Here is a 22,241-nt window from a genome sequence, read left to right on the forward strand (position 1 = left end):
TTAATATTTTCAAAAAAGTAATTTTTTATATTATCCGCCAATGTATGTATATTGGTATCATCCTGAAATTTACCCACAGGCACTTGTGTCTTTCCATATGAAGGTCGACTATCTATATAAATTATATAAATTATATGGATAGTCGACCTTCATATGCATAGAAACAAGTGACTGTGAAGTTACACCTGGCACTTGAAACTTTTGTTTAAACATGGACCTCGACGAGGAACTAAAACTGAACTGCTACGCAATCCATATAATCGTTTGCGCAAGATATATAAGCGGGGTAACTGAAAATTTTATGTGTACAAGTACACATAATACAAACAAATTATTATTTGTGCTTTTTTGAACATGTTATTTGTATCATAGTTGGCTGATTGTAGGATGAAGGTTTTAATTGTCATGTTAAGTACTGACTTATCACCAGTGATAGGATAGTTACATTTTGTATATTGGATCATATAATCTACATGTCCGTCAGACAGGATTCATCTTGCCTCGACTGTGCCTTATTTCATGGATGAAGACTTAGTTTTGATGTCAAGTCCGTACGGCGGATTCTTTAAGCTTTAAGATAACTGCCTGTTATCATGATTGTAAGGTGTTTATTTCGACTTCTGCAAGGGTTCAAATAACAATTACTTCATTATCATGCATCATTTGGCAATGTTCGTTTTATGTTGTTTGGCGTTTTGCTTATATACCTCTATGCTATAGCTCCAAGGTATTTGGTGTATGTTGTACATGTCTGTCTGCATGTTCTATATATGACGTCAACTGTATTTGATATATTGAATGAAAGTAAGATGTCTATGTCTGGCTGTCGATCAGGGTTCATATGCTTTCGACCTTATGTTCCAAATTTATTGGTCAAACATAACTTTTACATTTGTCAGTTTCTAAGGTACTGTAAAGACCGAAATACCTATATTTGGTGTACGGTATGTTTGTAGAGATCTGTTTGGCATGGTTGATCTGACCTTGAACCCTTTTCATGAACCATTGACAATCTTAAGCGTATTTGACACTTCTAGTAAAATCCCTTAATATTACAGACTTTACACAAATATATTATCATAAGTAAAGCAGACGAGACATTTCAGCATTTACGCTATGGTATTCTTTAGTCTGTAGTATATAGTTATCTTATTCATGTTATATGAAATTAATCCACATCTGCTACGTTGTATATAAAGATACATAGAACTTAAGAAAGTACTGTTACACAAAATGTTGGTTATCGTTCAATCTCAAATTATTCATGAAAGATGTTGTTTTTGCTTTAAGTTTTTGGTTGATGGTTAACATTTTGGTTTAAACGTTGCATACCCATATTATTGGCTAAATAGTTGATGTTTGCCTGAATAGTACTAGACCTTTTCTCTGAAATGAGGTTTTCATCTGGATTTAGACACGTTTTTAGATGTTGTTTTTTTTTTAACATTCGAGGTAAAGTGTTGAATTAAAAAAAATATAATTATAGCTTTAATGTTCATTCTTATCAAAGTAGTTAAAGGCATCAACCAGATGCAGGTATATCAAATGGTAAAAGAAATATTGATTTCTGATTACTAGTATAAAGTCTGGTCACGCATTATCTTTCACGATGAAAATAATGCGTTGCCTGATCTATCTCGATCAAGTTTGATGAAAATTCAACAGAATTCAAGGTTTTCATAAACAAATCAACGCTTTTAAGGGAAAAGCATACTTTAATTTTACTGTTCTATTAGATACACCAAAGATTAAATTTCAAATATATCATTTTATATTGAAATATGACCATCATAGGTACAAATAGTTGTTTTTAAAATTAATTCGGATTTGTTCTGCGTTTTGAAAATTAAGTGATTTTGTCACAGATTCTGAACTAAAATGTGCATTAAATTTCTTACACGATCCGGTACCAACGCTTTCAAGATCGTCTCGCAATACTTGACCCCCGTTAGATATTTTTTGACGATCATTTCTCTCGTTAAACCGAATGAAACCCGTGTTATGGTAAACCTTGTCTGTGAGAGATGCAATACTAGTTTGAGCACAATTAACTTACTTTTTGTTAACAATGGAAATCGTTTTTGTGTCAATTTGATTAATTCTTTTTTACTTGACAACTGTATGCTTATTCAATAGGTTACAGTTAAAATGTATTTTGGGTTCATAAGGACTTCTGATAGTGCTCGAAATGTAAAATACTATAAAACCATTCGATATAGCAGTTACAATTCTATATTAGTAACGTACCATTCAGGTTATGTAACTGATCAAAAAGAAACATTTATAAGTTAAGGTGGTATGGGAGTCTAAAATAAAAATGATAGAATTTGTTCATACTTTGCCAAAACGTTGTATCTATTGATACATGTTGAAAAATATAATAAAAATGATAGGTCACCGCGCATTTTCTCAAGCTACAGGACGGGACAAAATGACACATTTTGTATGGATTATACAGGAAAAAACACCATTTTGTGATTAGAAACTAAACAAAATGATAGAATTGTTTAATACTTCAGGAAAAGATAGCTTTCAGACACTGCTTTGAGAATATCAAAAGAAAAGATAGGGTCACCGTACGTTTTTTTCGGCTAAAATACAAAATAGGAAAATTCCATACAGAATCCTTCAGAAAATGCACTTTTTTAGAGTTACCTTCCCTTAAAATGCCAATTTTTAAAAAAAATAAAAACAACCAAAAATAATTAACATTTGCAAAAATATCAATATTTAGAAGTTATATTCTTATAAATTAGTACTTTTAAATGAAAATGTACATTAAACATCTGCATTCCTGCATCAAATTTTGCTAACTTGATGGAAAATCTGGACCTTTGATTCTCTGTTTTTTACAATCCAAGATGGAGGAAGACACCCATACCACCTTAAATAACAGATAAAAAAGAGAAATCAATAAGTTGAATAACTGATCCAAAATAAACACCAAAAAGTTATAAAGCCGGTCCTAAATAAAATATTTCAAAGTATATAACATTTAAGGAATGACTGTAATATTTTTTCTGTCTATGAAGAAATAACATAAAAAATTTGGTGCACACTGAAATTAACAGTGTGCACCACATTTTTTTATGTTATTTCCAATAGACAGAAAAAATATTACAGTCATTTCTTATAATTTAATTCTAAATTCCATTTTTAAAAGTCTATACCAGTTGAAATTGTCGATGAAATGGGAAATATTGTAAAAAATGAACAGTTGGTGTTGGATAAGTGACGAATAGACTTTTTAGAAAATTATACAACGGAAGCACCAGTGACGAGTTTGATGATGAACATCACGATCGTGTAAAGTCTCATAAGTGCCAATTAGAATCTAATATGGAGGACCCGCTTTTTGCTCCGAATGAATATTTGAACCGCAACATTACTTTTGATGAAATTAACAGTATGGTTATGCACGCCAAATCAAAGCTTGCGAGTGGTTTTGAAGAAATTCCATACAGTGTTCTGAAATTCCCTGTAGTGATTGAGACATTATTACAGCTGTTTCAGCTCATTTTGGACACTAGCCTTATACCATCAATTTGGAGGAAAGCTGTCATTTGTCCTATACTAAAGGATACTTCTTCCGATACACGGCTGTCTATGAACTACAGAGGTGTTAGTCTGCTATCGTGTATAAGCAAACTGTATAGTACTTTCATTAACAAGCGAATTACGCATTATTTAGAAAATCAGGATATACTCGCAGACGAACAGAACGGCTTCAGAAAAATCGATCTCGTGAGGATCACACTTACACGCTGAACAGTATTATCCGTAATAATAAGTCTTTCTGTGTTGCGTTTATTGATCTAAGAAAATGTTTTGACTTCATAGACAGGGATATGATGCTGTACAAACTACTCATACACAATATTGATGGCAAACTGTACAACTCTGTGAAAAGCATCTATCAGAATGCTGAATCATGTGTCCGATTAAATGGCAAACTTACAAGTTGATTTAACTGTAAATCCGGAGTGAAACAGGGGACAATTGATCCCCGGCACTTTTCTCAATATTTATCAATGATCTAGTAAAGGAATTGAACGATTTAAACGTAGGCATAGATTTAGATAATAAGAAAATGTCAGTTTTATTGTATGCGGACGATTGTATTAGCGAAATCGGAATTGGACCTTCAATGTATGCTAGATAAACTTCACCAATGGTGTAAGCGGTGGTGAGTATTAAGTATTAGCTACAACGGCAGTTTTTCGTCGAATGTCGATCTTCTTGCGAAAAGTGGCGGACGAGCACTTGGGAATATAATTGTTAAAATTCATAATATTAAAGACTTTGGAATTATATAAATCATACATAAAAATTATTTAACTCTTGTATGGTTCTTATACTTGATTATTCGCCTGGTGTATGGGATACCGAAAATATAAGCCAATAGACAATATTCAGAACAGAGCTATTCGTTACTATTTAGGAGTACACAGATTTGCACCTATCCTTGCTATACACGGATATATCTACTGGATCCCGAGTCAGTATCGGCGTTGGATCAATATGATGAGACACTGGAATAGACTCATTCGATTTGACAGCAATCGCATCACCAAACTGACTATGATCGCTGTAAAAGTAATTGATGTAATGAGGTTAAGGACACACTAGACCAGCTTGAACTAAGACATTTTGACGAACTCAAATCAGAGGTCGACTGATCATTGGTTGAAACTAACATTTTTCGTCTGTCCTCAGATATCTGGAGGTATTCCGTCCAAAACGTTTCCAAACTACGAACATGTAGGAACTTTAAAACAGTCTTTGAAACTGGAAATTACGTAAATTTGAACTTGAGTAAAATTGAGCGGTCATACTTATCCCAATTTAGCAGTGGAATTTTACCATTAAGAGTGGAAAATAGGAGGATACTCGAACGAAAGTGTAGAAGAAAGACTATGTATATTTTGTAACTAGAGCCTGTGTCGCTCACCTTGGTCTATGTGCATATTAACAATGGACACAGATAAATTCATGACAAAATTGTGTTTTGGTGATGGTGATGTGATTGTAGATCTTTCTTTACTAAACATTCTTGTTGCTACAATTATCTCTATCTATAATGAACTTGGCCCAGTAATTACAGTGGAAAATATTTCCTAAAAATTTACAAAAAATTTATGAAAATTGTTAACAATTGACTATACAGAGCAATAACTCCTTAAAGGGTCAATTGACAATTTTGGTCATGTTGACTTATTTGTAGATCTTATTTTGCTGAACATTATTGCTGTTTACAGTTTATCTCTATCTATAATAATATTCAAGATAATAACCAAAATCTGCAAAATTTCCTTAAAATTACTAATTCGGGGGCAGCAACCCAACAACAGGTCCGATTTGTCTGAAAATTTCAGGGCAGATGATCTTGACCTGATTATTAATTTTATCGCATGTCAGATTTGCTCTAAATGCTTTGGTTTTTGAGTTATAAGCCAAAAACTGCATTTTACCCCAATGTTCTATTTTTAGCCATGGCAGCCATCTTGGTTGGTTGGTGGGGTCACGCCACAATTTTTTTAACTATATACCCCAACGATGATTGTGGCCAAGTTTGGTTTAATTTGGCCTAGTAGTTTCAGAGGAGAAGATTTTTGTAAAAGATTACAAAAATTTACGAAAATTGTTCAAAATTGACTATAAAGGGCAATAACTCCTTAAGGGTCAATTGACAATTTTAGTCGTATTAACTTATTTGTAGACCTTACTTTGCTGAACATTATTGCTGACTACATTTTATCTTTTTCTATAATAATATTCAAGATAATAACCAAAATCTGCAAAATTTCCTTCAAATCACATATTTCGGGGCAGCAACCCAACAACCCGTTGTCCGATTCATTTGAAAGTTTCAGGGCAGATAGATTTTCACTTGATGAACTATTTTACTCCGTCAGATTTGCTCTAAATGCTTTGGTTTCAGAGATATAAGCCAAAATCTACATTTCACCCCTATGTTCTATTTTTAGCCATGGTGGCCATCTTGGTTGGTTGGCAGGGTCACGCCACACATTTTTAAAACTAAATACCATAAAGATGATTGTGGCCAAGTTTGGATTAATTTGGCCTAGTAGTTTCAGAGGAGAAGATTTTTGTAAGAGATTACTAAGATTTACGAAAAATGGTTAAAAATTGACTATAAAGGGCAATAACTCCTAAAGGGGTCAACTGACCATTTCGGTCATGTTGACTTATTTGTAAATCTTACTTTGCTGAACATTATTGCTTTTTACAGTTTATCTCTATCTATAATAATATTCAAGATAATAACCAAAAATAGCAAAATTTCCTTAAAATTACCAATTCAGGGGCAGCAACCCAACAACCGATTGTCTGATTCATCTGAAAATTTAAGGGCAGAAAGATCTTCACCTGATAAACAATTTTACCCATGTCAGATTTGCTCTAAATGCTTTGGTTTTTTAGTTATAAGGCAAAAACTGCATTTTAACCCCTATGTTCTATTTTTAGTCATGGCAGCCATCTTGGTTGGTTGGCAGGGTCACGCCACACATTTTTTAAACTAAATACCCCAATGATGGTTGTGGCCAAGTTTGGTTAAATTTGGCCCAGTAGTTTCAGAGGAGAAGATTTTTGTAAAAGTTAACGACGACGGACGACGACGGACGATTGACGACTACGACGACGACGGACTACGACGGACGACGGACGACGACGACGACGACGGACGACGACGGACGACGACGACGACGGACGCCGGACGCCGGACGCCAAGTGATGGGAAAAGCTCACTTGGCCCTTTGGGCCAGGTGAGCTAAAAATCAAGAAACTGAAACTGAATTCTATTTTATGTGTATATTGAATGTCAAATAAACTTTTTTGGTAATCTTTTAATTGAGGATAACTTCACAGATTTGAATCATGCTGACAAACTGAACTTCTTAATGACTTTCCAAATAAGAAAATTAGCAAAATATATAGTTGTGCATTTCATAAAAGACGTCGGTTGCTGAAAAACACTTATTTTTTTTGCATATTTAAAGCTGAAATGCTTGTTTACAAATATTTTAATGTTTATATATTTTTGAAATTTACTTACTTCAACAAACGATAAGAACGTGATATTCTTGTTTTATAATTATTTAATTTTATTTTAGGTGGCTTATAGATCAATTTGACCGGATGTATTAATATTTATCATTTTTATATGTTTATAATCTGTACATATTTACACATGGGACTATACTAAATAATTTACTTACTTGCTTACTTACTTTATAAAATATCACAAATAAACACCAGAATTACTTTTGAACGACATTGTATTGTGTCTGAGTTTCTCACTGCGATTCTTAAAACCTTAAAGTCAGTATTAGTACACTCTAACCCTCTACATCAACTCTAGAAAAATGTGTGTCCATAGAAGCAGCATATGTGTACTACCTATATTCTATTTCAATACATATTTATTAACACCCGTTTAGTTCAAATAAACCCTTCACAGTAAAAAGTCTCAAGTTTAGATCTGGAGTCAGGAAAATCCTTTTTGGTGACGTATTATGAATGTTATTATTCGCACGAAACAAAAAAGATACCGCTTACGACGTAAATTCCATGTTAAATAATGCTATCAAAGAATTAAATCGTGTAAACTTGACTTTTAAAAAACGGATTTTGCTTCATCAAACAAGATGGTTGTCTCTATAACTGGACTTATTGGTCCGTTTTGCCTTAAAATTACTATATGTGTTGTCTTATTTTAACATAGGTTTGCATAGTATTTGCATTATATTTGTAACCGAGAGTTAAGTTCCATCAAAAGGGAATTGAAAAATATGGACGTGTTTACACCAAATTTAATATGAGTATAGACATACAGATGCATCTAGGCATGTTTTAAGGCATGGCAGAGCCTAGATATTTAAATATTATTTAGACTGTTTCAGAAAATGAAAAACTTACTTGGATTGATGTATGCATTTTTTCAAGTCTGCAGAAGATGGCAAAATAAACTAACACATGAGTATCATTTGATACGGTCTACTCAATTACACAGTTTAAATCACACTTGTATGCAGATGTCTGTTGTTAATCTATTGTCAAGTTAAATTAATATTACTCATAACATTAATTAGAATGAAATTCAAAACAGTGTGGCTGTGGCCATTGATTGTCAAATTAAATTCATCCATTCACTTGGACAATTTAGGTGAACGTTTGTATGTAACGACCACTGCTTACCTTGTACTTTTCAAAGACACTTAAACTATGGGGTCACCAAAGGTTCTCAACACCTTAATAAAGTAATTCGAAAAATTAAACAGAAATAACACGATGTTTTGATTTATATCAATTATATAAATCAAAACATAAAGTTTATTCCTGATTAATTTTTCGAATTATTTTATAATTAAAGGCGTTAAGAAACCTTTGGTGATCCCACAGTTTAAATGTCTATCGTAGGTACGTCGTGAACAGTGGTCGTTACAGACAAACGTTCACGTAAATTGTCCCAGTCAATGGATGAATTTAATGTGTCAATCAATGGCCACAGCCACACGGTTTTGAATTTCATTCTATATGAGGGGAGCTTATCAAATCTCTTTCCCAACTTTTGTTTATCTCGACATTTTCCGTGGGAATGAAAAAATGAATTGCAAAATCCAGAAAAGTTTAGAATTTTCTAAATCATAAAATGCATATAAATTTAAGTATCAAGTTCCTGCCATGCCTTAAACCTTTTCTAGGTGCACGTGTTTGATTGTACTTGGAATAAATGTGGGATGTAAATATGGCCACATTAGCCAATAGTATAGGTAATGGTGAACCTAAAGGTTTAAAACAGTGAAAAAAGTATACGTTAAATGAGATTAGTGCATGACGTGACAAACTGCACAAATCTGGTCCATTCAGAATTGAATTAATGCAATGCAGTTGAGAGTGTTTTCACTCCTATATCATCTTTCGTTCAACTAATATCGATAAACACTGTTATGTATTACCTACATATATAACAGGATGAAGTCCTTTACACAATTTAGTTCAACATTTTTTGGAGAATTGTCTACTATATAACAACTTACCATTTTCGTTCCATGGCTCTGAACACACTAGCTTGAGCACATACTAAAACACTTAACGGGACTTTTTCCATGGAAGGAATCTGTTTGATAATATCGTCGCTACAGTCTAACCAAGCACCTTGAGGAAATCACAATGGAATGAATAATTAATAGTTTTAAATTGCTAGATTGGATTACTTCTGAAAGATACCAATGCCTCCTTCATAAAATATCAATAGTTACTCAAGACGGTAAGGAATCCTACATTTATCATTTAATGTAGAGGAAATATAATCTCCTGGAACACGCAATAGCATACATTTGGTTTTATATTTAAAGGGAAGAAGTTATGTGTAGTGAAATTTTTTTGCAAAATCTTCTAAATACTAGACCAATTTTTAAGAACTATCTTTTTAAATGTCATTTTAAAATACCATCATTTTGCTCACTTTTTATTCCCTTAATAAAGTCTGTGTCTGTAAAATCCTTAAAAAGTGTCAATTTTGCAAACCATGGTGTTTAAATGCGGGCTCGGAGACCCTATAAATTTATTATGGTTTACAAGTAGTAAAAAAAAAAACCAACATAATAAATTGGATTAAGATCAAATACGGAGAGAAAGACCATGGTAATGCACAAATAATGCCGTTGATCGCGGGATTTTATATTTATAACACAAGTATAGTTCATCTCATATGCTCGTACATAACATAACAAACATACCTTGTTTTGCACTTTTGCTGAAATATTTCCTGATAATGTTACTGATCATATTATGACGCAGGCGACCTGGTGGCATTTCACGGAGTTCCTCAATATTTTTCCAAAAGGCAAGAGGATATGGCGTTTTAAAACTTGCCATAAATCTTCTAAAGAAATCTAAATGCAAGGCTGAATTCAGCACTTCCATGAAAGATCTACAAAAGAGGTCAATTGAATATTAACTATATGAAAATACTGGCGACTGGGTTGATGTCTTCGGATGAGATATACTTTTGCCTCTCATGCGAGATTTATTGACATTTAGCGATATCAGGTTAGTTTTAGCTTACCTTTTCACTTACTTATGACTTAACGTTTATTTACGTCACATTAGTTAGCCATTATGTTATCTGATAATACAAAATTTTAAGAGCACATATTCACGAAGCCTGAATAATGTGTTGTCAGCAGTGCCTGTCCGTAAATATCTACGCAAGCTACCCTTAAGATCTCTGTAACAATAGATATATTTTTTTTTCTTTTTATTCGTGGCAGCGCGAAAAGGTGTCTCTCAAAAAATTAAAATGTTTTCCTCGATAAAATTGGATTACAAATGTTTACCTTTTATTAAACAATGAACGGACAAACAAGTCCACAATACACTGCATCGAAAACTAAAGACTAAGAAAGCCAAATACAACAACAAAAAAACCTGAGATGATCTTATGTGCTACAACATAGTTAGAAGATCTTAAGCTTGCTCCACAATATTTTAAATGGTTAATTTCTGCTTAGAGAATCGTACTAAGATGAGTCAGGCCCTCGCTACTATTTGAGTTCATGCGATTTCTTCAGTTTATGTGTGATTCCAGATAGTGACAATAGTAGTTTACTGCTGTTCAAAAATCGTAAATCAATTAAGAGAAAACAAATCCAGTTTACAAATTTAGATCGAGGAAATTATAAGAGGAAAACAACGATCAACAGAAGCACCTGTAGGAATGCAACAAAAACAAACGTGTGTGCAACATACATGGAAACAAACCACAATGTATTTGATAACAAATGCTGTATTCTTCACTTGGTACAGGACATTTTTTTGGCTAGTCAAGACATAAACAGCACAAAGAAAATGGATCTTAATTACTAATAATAACTAACTTATAAGTTTACCTTGGTTTGTTTGGCCTTTCAATCAAGAGACCGTCTCTTCTAAGCACGAGTCTATTGTTCCGTGGTGGTTCGTTCTCGATTGTCGTTGGTCTGTCTAATAATACCTGACGTGATACCTTCAGGTTTTCTATGTCTATCTTTGGCTTGTTCATCAGATTGTAAAGGAAAGCTAAATGAAAAAGAGACGTATGAAAATATTCAAACATTTATCAAAAATTCGTTCATACTTATTTTTTAGTATAATACGCATCAAAATGATGGGCATATGTTCAAAATTAATGTTTGATATTTATAAATATAATAGATGAGGTATGATTGACAATGAGAATTTTTTTAAATAGAGAACAAACACTGGCGGATCTAGAAATTTTCATAAGTGGGGGCCCACTGACTGCGCTAAGAGGGGGCCCGCTCCAGTCACGCTTCAGTGATTCCCTATATAAGCAACCAATTTTTTTCCCAAAAAGGGGGGGGGCCGGGCCCGCTGGGCCCCCCTCTAAATCCGCCTCTGCCAAATGCCATAGAAGTTGCAACCATTCTTTCAACCAACGAAACGTCACTTCCAGTGATTATAAAATTTAAAATCCGTTAAAATGTAGTACGACCTTCACCATCTTCGCTAGCCAAGGGTTACGATCCACTCCCGCTCTCTTCACCCTTGGCGGATTGAGATAATGTTTCGGAGACACATTGTAAGGATTTTTATTGGTTGCAGTAGAAACTCGCTGCATCCAATCAAAAAGCGCCTATAACATCATCACGTGTAAATGTAGAAAGTGTTTGTAAACAATTGCCACGTGTTTATTGTGCAACAAGTCTTTACATCACTAAACATACGACTATATTTAGTGACAACCTGAATGTTTTTAATCAACTAATAGAAGTTCCTGTGTATGTTTCATGCACAAATGCATGAATGTTGACGTATATTTTCGTTTCCGGCTTTACCAAGTGGGTAGAATCTAGACACTACCGTGTTTTACCTCCAAATTGAAGAAGAGTTCAAGTGCTACCATTGGTCAAGAATAATGTATTCGGAATGGGCGTGACTTAAACTTCCGATAGATGGCGCAACGTTGATATCACAAATGTTGGCCCAATCTGCCAAGGGTGAAGAGAGCGGGAGTGGATCGTAACCGTTGGCTAGCGAAGATGGACGTTCACAAAAACGCAACGAAACCCTTACCGCATAGCTCGTCATTTGCTTACTAGTAACGATATAAAAACAGAGCAAGGTTCAAATAAAATTACACGAGAGTTGGTAGATTTTTCACTATAGTTCAATAAATAAAATAGCTTATCGCTGGCCAGGCATTATCAGCGTCGTAACAATGTCTGAGGAGAAGTTATCAGCAAGGTCGCAATGTATGAGGAGAAGTTATCAGCAAGGTGAGGAGAAGTTATCAGCAAGGTCGCAATGTATGAGGAAACAATATCACGTTTGCTGTCGTCTACCGTAAACTGTCTTATGGAGGTCGAATTACCAATGATTGACCGATAAACAGATAATCGGGTTTCATCGTATAGATATCGTTTAACAGCCGTTCGACAAAACATGGAGCATTTTAAATCGTTCGCTGCGCGAACTCGCCAAAAGGTTCACAATGTGGCTCGCGGCTTATATTTAACAATATAAATGTATAGAAACCCAGATAATCTATACTTACGATGTCTTTTAGGATGTACTTTGTTGATATGTAAACTGCCGTAATCACTGTAGAGCACATCTATGATATCAGCTATCGTCGGTTTTTTGTAAGTAAACATCCCGGGTCTCCCTGAAAATAATAAAATACATCTGTAAACGCTAATTCCGACCTGACAATGTCAAAACATTACATTTCATGGCATGGGATTATTGTGTACCACCAAGTTCACAGTTTTTGAAGGCAGTTTCATTCTGTTTTTGATCCGGTGTGATACACGCATGTGCATATACAGTATATAAAACAATTGGTAGAAATAGGTTTTGTTCTTATCAATGGGAACAATTAATCTACGCACACATGATGCCTTATACTACATTTTTAACTTTATCAAATTTTTTGCGGACTCCCCCTTGAATCGTCGGTAATTTTGTGTTATAAAAAGTTTTAAACATCTAATTGAAATAATGTTAATTTTTTCAACATATAAGTCACCTGCAGACGTTCTTTGTTCAATGTTTTGTTTTTTTAATTACGCTGTCATCAAATTACGTTGTCAGTGGTGTGCAAGACAAATTTTCAATCAAAAATTATCTGATTTTATGATTAATTTTGTTTTATCCATATAAAGTGGACACGACTTTAGAAATTCGAAGTATATTTTTTCAGATCCAAAAGATAATGTTATTTGCGATACCTAATTCATGTACCCGTTGTAAGTGTTCCGTTTTATTATAGCCGCATTTCAGCAGCGCATGAAAAGAAGTTTATGTAGCTCCTATTTAAAATTGTATACGTTATAATTATTACTAGATTAAACGAAGGATTGATTTTTACATTTTTTCATAAATAAAGATATTCCCCTAAAAAGGAATCTATTGAAATACAGGTTCCCTGTGGTAAAATCGTATTTACCCTTTTGAACGTTTATTGACGGCATCGAGATTTTCTCGACCATGCACTAAGGAATACCTGAATGTTTGATGAACACGAATATGTTCCACTTGTGGTAGGTAGCCAAAATCCCAATTTACCCTCGAAATAATTTGTGATTTCCACTAATTAATTGTCTCTCACGCCTATTCATGTCTTACCGTACTCAGCCAATATAACGGTAAACTCGAAGGCTTTCATAATCTGTTCATCCGTTATCGCCACTGGTAAGTTATCGGACATTCGACTCCATGGTCTTTCGTCTGACATGGACCCACTCTTAGGACGGTAATCTTTTGACAACATCTCTGGACTGATACCTTGCGATGTATTGATACACAGTAGTGGGTCGTCCGGGTCCTTGTCCATATTTGGTGGATATTCCAATACGTTTCTGTCAAAATGGCGATTACCAACCTAAAATTAAATAAAATACGTGTATAAATTTGAAAAGACATATTGAGAAAAAGTGTACAAACAAAAGAACATAACCATTTGACAGGTTAATGTGTTTGCCTTTTTGTAGGGATAAGTTATTTGTATCGCAAAGCAACATAAGTTCCAGCTATCAGAGTTGGGTGCATTCAAGATGGGCTAATGCCTGACTATGCTGTAAATGTTTTGTGTTGAATAAAATCCCCAAAAGTTTAATCTCAATTGATGTGCATTACTTCAAATATATACGACTACTTTATGCAAAATTTACATTTTATTTAATTAGCATATATAATAAACGTGTGACATTAATGTTTTGCAATCTCTGCATTAAAATATAACTAAGGGTTAAATAGATACTAGTGACCATCATTTGTTGTATAATGCCATATTATGTTAGGTGCATCTCATTCCTCACACTATCTTATTCGATTGTTAGTAACTAAACTCTGTTGAGATACATATTTTTTAAATACTTACTAATCAGATCAGTGGACACTGTAATATCAGTCACGTGACCTAAACCTAAATTATATAACGAGCTGCTATACGGCACAACACATTATATATATGTATGTAATAACTTCCCGAGAAATAACAACACACACTAAAAAAGGGGCACTTAAATCGGTTCAAACCAATCTACTCACCACTTTTTTCCTGAAAGCTCTCCTTTCTGCCAGCATGAATATTTTCCACGTGTCCTTTAGACTCTGTAAAATCAGGAGTATACATCATATAAATTTCAAATATTTGACTCAATTTAAATTTAGAAATATTGAGCTGCCTCTAAGAATCAGCAATGTGTATGCAATATGTATAAAATATTGCAAATGTGATGTAATGTCATTTAGTAGTCTAATTGGAATACTTGCAAATCGAAAAATATCTTAAAGGTACCAGGATTATAATCTCATACGCCAGACGCGCGTTTCATCTACATAAGACTCAGCAGGGACGCTCAGATCAAAATAGTTATAAAGCCAAACAAGTAAAAAGTTGAAGAGCTTTGAGGACCCAAAATTCCGAAATGTTGTGCCAAATACGGCTAAGCTACTCTAATCCTGGGATTAGAAAATCCTTAGTTTTTCGAAAAATTCAAAGTTTTGTCACCAGGAAATTTATAAAAGAGGGACGAAAGATACCGGAGAGACAGTCACAATGACCATATAATCGATGTTCATGTCAACACCGATGCAATGACTGGTGATTGAAATGCTTTATATCACATACGTGTTTTAAAAATTCCTTCGTGCGTTAAAAAAAGTATGTTCAATGCGATGATGTGTAGCTTTTTCGTTATGCATACATGTGTGTGGCTTTGGTTGTAACATTGCCATTGTGGCTCTATCCTTGAAATTTTGAATGACATGTGGGAAGTTTAAATTCTCCATCTGTTTGCTAATGAGTTCTGTTAGACCTCCACACCGAGTAGCTCCATCTTATGTTTTGGTTTTAATATTGGAGCTACTACATTGAAAATATAAAATGTAACTATATGGAGAACATTACAGCTCTATTCCATCGGAAAGATATGATGATATTGATAACCAAGGCCCAAAAAAAAGAGGGCTCAGAAGTAATATGTATTCAATTAGCGGAACGCCTCTTTTTAAAAATACATTATAACTAAATAATTTAAACATTCTATTTTTTCTAAAGAAAAAAGCAATGCAAAATCGAGTTTGTTACAGTTTGTCATCGTCGAGCTGTGCATTAAGTCCCCTCCCATTTCTCATCCTGAACTGGATGGTAAGTAATTCAAAAGAGGTGTATATGAACTTTCATTCAGACTCCAACTTCTTCTACTCGACTCGCCTTTCTGCATTGAACCATTGCTAAAGCTCAGTGTAAGATATTGACAAATATAATGTCTATCCATGTTAAAATGAGCAAAAAGCATGACATGAAGGAACTATAAAAAAAATAACAGATGCATTTAATTCTTCAGTATTTACCCCTGTAACAAAGTCCTGGACAAAACATAATAAAGTTGCATCATCTTGTCGCGATAAACTGGTATATATCGACACTTTCACGCTTTCAGGCAACAAATCGTCACTGCCGTTTACAAGATATTGGTTGAAGATGACCTGCGCCAAATGTTGTTTTATAGAATGGCCAAACTCGTCTCGGTGTGAGTCGTCGGCATCTAGATACTGTCGAACATCGGTCCACAATTTGAGCAATTTTTCGTCTCTCGTCTTTCCTGAACGGTTCAAGAACGACTGTAATGGATTTCCCGCCAAATTGTCCGCGGCGAGAGCAAACATCACCTTACTGTTAGTTTTTTTGTCTTTCTTGATACGGTTCTTACCACTAATGTATGTAGCTAAAGATGGGGGTATACTTAGGGTTGGACGAATTAGAGTAAACGAAGGAGTTGTCGTTCGTAATTCTACGGTTTCAGAAGAACATGTCCTAGGTTCAGCACTGCCAAAATCCAATGAATCAAATTCTTGCGATGAAATACTTGATTTTGATTCTTTAGGCTCGACATATTCTAGTCTTCCACCTACAAAACATAGAATTATCGTTAACTATCTATCCTCTTTAAGAAATAAAGTTCTGTATTTATCATAAGTTTTAGCAGAGCTATCTATACTATTAAACGGGAAGACCTCATTTTGTGTGTCGCTTCTCTTCCTTCCACAATAAATTAATCAGCATGCCTTGGTGTCCTATAGGTAACATGCATAGTTGCATTTGTCATCCATTCTTAAGATTATCCGGATTGAGTTATTTTGGCAGAAAAACGACAAAAGGTGTCCGGATATTGATTCCGTCATTTGACTGACTTTAAGTTATAGACAGGTTTTCCGGTTTTAAACATGCACAAGTACAACCAATCGTATGATTGATAACAAAAAGGAAAAATAAATACGCCAATCAGATCGTTGTCCATATCATGGTTTTTAGATCACAAGAACCACAACTATTATACCTCCTCCTTAGAGAGGACAATTATTTTTCGCGTTAAACTACAATTATACTACTATGATATATAACTATATGGGTCGTTTTCAAAAAATGTCGAATTTTCAGTACACCCATGCTAACTTTTTTATTTCTAATGGAAATTTCAGTTGTAATGGTTTAAATGAAAGCTTGTCGGATTTGTGATTCAGAACATTAATAATAAACACACCTTACATCTATTTTGATAAGATTAAACTGCATTTAAGACCCATTTTGGGGGTATTTGTCTGCGTACAGTGTCAGAAAAACACATTTCAAATGATTTTTTTGCGATTTTCCGATCGCCTTGATATCTGCAAAAGGGACTTTTTAAGAACGTTTAATATTACTCTAACGAAAAATCGTAGCTTCTATATCATTGTATGTAACATATTATCTACAAACTAAATTGAATCTGCGTACAGGAGGTTCATGTCTTTCCTGTTACCGCTACTTAAATCAGCCGTGAAATTATTCTCCCTATGAATATTGAATCAGTCAGTGTTGATCTCAAAAGTGCAAAGTAATCTTTACATTTAAAACGCCTCGTTTCTTGAACGACAGTGTAGAGAAAAGAAATTTCAAGACATATAGTGAAAAAAAATATAGCGTACTTTTTTTCATGTCTATGCTGTTACCACCAATTTTGATTAAATACACCAACAGTATACTTGTAAAAAGTGCAATAACGTGTTGGAAACCAAATTCACAATAGAAAAACGTAATCACTCCACCAAAGGGAGTAGTTATTTCACAACAGCAATCAAAAACGAAGAAATTTGTCTATCCTGTTATGTCTATCCTGTTACTATTGTTGCTATGGTTACAGTAACAGGATAGACAATTGTAGACAAAAACGTCGTTATTTTTTTTATCTTAACATATAGGTGCAAAACGAATGAAATATTTCGTTGTTTGAAGTCATCTTAAGGTTATAACGTATTAATCTTCCCAATTAAGCATTCGCAGGTGCAATACTGATATCGGTAACAGGATAGACAAAACGGTAACAGGATAGACTTTTATATAGTAATATATCAGAAACGTACGTTCCTGTTACCAATGAAATATAGAGAAAAGTAAACTAACTTATGAGGGATTTACTTGATGTTGGGTTTATTTGAAAGGGTGAAAAAATGCCGAACAATATAAATTGCTATCTTAGACTTGCATTACTGGTGGTAATTTTTACAACCTTTGAAAACCAATTTTTAGAGGCATTTTTCAGTACAACCTGTTAAATTGGCAAATAATCTATTATATTACAGAATGAATATATATAGAAGTTTATTCTCTTGAAAACCATCTAATTGTCTACGTAAAACAAGCTTAACATTTTATCTAAACCTTTTCTTAATAACCCAAAATTTCTTTTGAAAATGGTAACAGGATAGACAAAATAATGTACCACCGATCAAAAAATGTTTCAACATATTTTTGTATGACATCATTAAGATTGCATCTTTTAATATGTTGTTCTTAAAGTACTGTTTGTTTTGATTATCTTATGTAGAGGGTTGTTTGAATAAGTAACTTTTAATAATTTTTTCAATTTCAAAATTCGACATTTTTTGAAAATGACCCATATATAGAGACTCTGTATTATGTCTACTGTTTTCTTTGAAATGACTATTTAAGGGGTCATACCAGTTGAATATATATTGAAATAAGTAAAACATGTGGAAAAAAGAATGTGTCCATAGCACACGGATGCCAAATCGGCACTATCAGTTTCTATGTTCAGTGGACCGTGAAATGGGGTAAAATCTCTAATTTGGTATTAAAAATGAGAAAGATTATATCATAAGGAACATAATTAAAATGTATTTAATAAATTTCGAACTGATTGGACATTAGCTTGATCAAAAACTACCTCGACCAAAAAGTTTAACCTAATTACGGACGGACGAACGAACGAACAAACAGACGCACTTACTAGAAAATATAATGCCCTTAAATGAAGTATAAACATTTTTTGTTGAAAGTGAAAGTAGTGATTTGGCCAAAATGAAAATAGGGTACAGATTTGAAGAGGCAGGACTTTTTCGGGACGTCGGAATCGGGTGTTTTTAAGCTGGGGATTTTGGGATTGATCCTTACGTGATCCAGGAACATTTTTTTTTTCGAATTTCTGGATGTCGGGATATGAATTTCTTTAAATTCAGCACCTCGGGGTTTCATGTTTTTAAGTGAAGGATTTCGGGATCAGGACCCCTCCTACCCGTGACCCCTCAAATTAGCCATCGTCATTTATACAAGATTTAAATCCTACCATTTGCATGTTAATACACGTGATAGAGCTCTCAAAAGAAAAAAAAAACACTCATGAATTGTCCTAGAAGCATATTTAATTTTATTAGAATAATAATGGTATATAAGCAGTTGCACTGATTTATTTCATGTTTGAAGCGGTGCAAATTTTTAGTTTGATAATTTGATTTGACTTACCAAAAAAATGCATTGTAGCAAAGAGGAAGAATAATTGTGTTCTGAGGCCAGAAACATGAAAATAATTGAATTTAACAGAAAGGAAACAGGTAACGGACTTTGAAAAAAGTGAGAGGGCTTTTGATACCTTTTATGAAATTCTCCAGACATAATATTTTTTACAAAAAATCATCCTACAACAGTTTACAACTGTGTATGCCCGCGATTTCGCGGGTGTGATCTAGTAATTATTACAATACAAAGGTGGACACTATCTAGCTGAAGGACAGACATTAGCATGACAAAAAAAAACCCAACATATTTATATAAGAAAAATCGTTGTAAATTAAAGAAAGAAAAAGTCGAAATGCCCCCATATACAAGTTTAAATACATAATGTCGTACTACACGAATAGAAGTTACAAAGTTTAACGTTCGTTTTGGGGTTGATTTGGGGCTGTGAGACGTCCTCTTGTAGTCTATGTAGAAACATAGAAAAAATAAACAGCTGTGCCATGAGCGCATGACACGCCCGACGTCTTGTGTAGAAGCTTTATGCAATAATCATAAATAGTTTCTGTGAAAGTTTTAAGCAATATAAAAAAAAAACAACTATCCACAAAAGACCAAAATGACACAGACATTAATAACTATAGGTCACCGTACGGCCTTCAACAATGAGCAAAGCCCATACCGCATAGTGAGCTATAAAAGGCCCCGATGAGATAATGTAAAACAATTCAAACGAGAAAACTAACGGCCTTATTTATGTATATAAAAAAAGAACGAAAAACAAATATGTAACACATAAACAAACGACAACCACTGAATTACAGGCTCCTAATCATTTATTGTTTTTGAGACACGGCGGGACATGTGAAACCCCACCACCCTGTTTGTTTTTTTACACAAAACTAAATATCACTAAAAACAAAGAAGTGTGTACAGTTTCAAGCAATAATCATAAATCGTTTTTGAGATACGGCACATGTAAAAAAAACCCACCCCCCTTTTTTTCTAAAATACTCAATAACTCAAAAATGAAATTTTGAATCATCACCAAAAAGTATACAGATCTTGAGATTAATATAACAAAGAATTGTGTAAAGTTTCAAGCAATAATCATAAACCGTTTTTGAGATACGGCGCGACATGTAAAAAAAACCCTCCCCTTTTTTACAAAATACTCAATAACTCAAAAATAAAATTTTGAGTCATCACCAAAAGTATACAGATCTTTGGATTAATATAACAAAGAAGTGTGTTAAAATATCGTTTTTAAGATACGGTGCGACATGTGAAAAAAACACACCCCTGTTTGAGTTACAAAATGCCGTAACTCAAAAAGTTTAAATCATATTTTCACCAAAAAGTATACAGATTTAGATAAGTTGTTCTCAAGTTACGGTGCGACATGTTTACGCCGGACAGACAGACGGACGGGTCGGACATTTGTATACCATAATACGTCCCGTCAACGGGCGTATAAAAAAATCGGAAAAACTATTAGGTATTGAAGAATCTACCAAACACCTTATGATATCAATAGGTTGTTTCTTTCACAAGAAGAGTTATCATAGTGATTATTCACATCTAGAGTACGGAATCCTTTTGTGATCCGACTTAATACCTTCCTTGTCCTTGTATCGGCCTGTTTGTGTGTTTGTTATTACTACATTGGCTAGAGGTATAGGGGGAGGTTTGAGATCTAAAAAAACAGTCCGATATCAAAATATGTAACAAAAGAAACTATAAAGCTAATTATATTAAGGTCAACATCATCTTAAATGTCCCTGAAATATTTGCCACTGGACACTAAATTTTAACAGGAACGCTCGTAATTTAGGGATCAGTTAACACATTTTGAGGGTAAAATCTCGAATTTCCTGAATAGAACATTAAAACCCGTCTAAAGCCAAATTTACTCGCATGGCTTAGCATATTCACAAGTACTGGTTGATATAATTGCAGTGTGCGCATAACATGTTTCTGGAATGACCCTCATCTGGTAGGTTCGTGATTACGAGATTGGAAAGCAAAAACAAAAAAGGCCTTGGTGGATATATTATAATGACTCTGAATAAAAGGAACTCTGAAAACATTTCCAACCAAAGTAAGCATAATACCTCTAGCTATATTGAGAAATAGGCTGAAATCATTTCAAGTTCAAAGCAATTATAATACCTCCAGCTATTGAAAGAAAATCATTAATTTTAACATCCTCTCCACAATCTGGTAAACTACAGGACTCTAATGACATCCTGTCTGAAAGACTGGAACCAGTATATTGTGTCCTAGGTTTGTCGGATCTTGCTGAAACAGGTTTTATCCGTATATTCTTCATTTCACCGTCGATGTTCGACTCGATTAATTTCGTCGGTGATGAATCCGAGTGATATATTTTTGGAAACATTAAATTACAAGTCATCTGCCGCTGTTCCTGTAGTGCGCGTTGATCATACGGAGTTCCTCGCTTTAGAACGGCCAGATATTTCTTTGATACAGTCTTAAGAAGATTCAGTAGGTATCTTGGCACCCAATACATTCTCAGTGCTGCTAATATCAAACGTTGAAGTTGTTGGAAGGCATCGTCTGAATTTTTACGGTAGATACCATTTCCGCTGCCAAAATCTTCAATAAGCTGATTCTGTATTTCTGTTTCCGGGATAAGTTCAAAATTTAGTTTTCCTAAAATAAGAAAGAGATTTTATTTCATTTATACCGCTAAAAAACTATCAATAAAATCGTATTCTTTGGAGACTTAGCAATTCTTTCTATAGCCATAAATTGACCCTCAGGCCAGTATCGATTGTTATGTGTACTTTTTGTTACCCTTTAATTTACTAGAGTTTTTGGTAAAAATTGCTTCTGAAAATCATCCATCATAATATACGCCTTAATTATAAATCAAGCATGGGATCAATAA

General features: G+C 33.9%; 1 protein-coding gene across 1 annotated transcript in view; it reads right to left on the reverse strand.

Annotated features, from left to right (window-relative positions):
- The window catches only part of LOC143081033 (regulator of G-protein signaling protein-like), a 61,809-nt gene that overhangs the window by 35,845 nt on the left and 3,723 nt on the right, over positions 1-22,241 (reverse strand). The window contains exons 6-13 of the mRNA XM_076257269.1: positions 21,500-22,003; positions 15,889-16,445; positions 14,581-14,643; positions 13,657-13,912; positions 12,584-12,694; positions 10,917-11,085; positions 9,765-9,958; positions 9,063-9,180 (exon numbers count right to left, since the gene is read on the reverse strand). Coding sequence (XP_076113384.1) covers positions 9,063-9,180; positions 9,765-9,958; positions 10,917-11,085; positions 12,584-12,694; positions 13,657-13,912; positions 14,581-14,643; positions 15,889-16,445; positions 21,500-22,003 — 1,972 coding nt within the window. The remainder of the gene's footprint in view (positions 1-9,062; positions 9,181-9,764; positions 9,959-10,916; positions 11,086-12,583; positions 12,695-13,656; positions 13,913-14,580; positions 14,644-15,888; positions 16,446-21,499; positions 22,004-22,241) is intronic.

Source organism: Mytilus galloprovincialis, chromosome 6, assembly GCF_965363235.1.
Source record: "Mytilus galloprovincialis chromosome 6, xbMytGall1.hap1.1, whole genome shotgun sequence".
Taxonomy (NCBI): domain Eukaryota; kingdom Metazoa; phylum Mollusca; class Bivalvia; order Mytilida; family Mytilidae; genus Mytilus; species Mytilus galloprovincialis.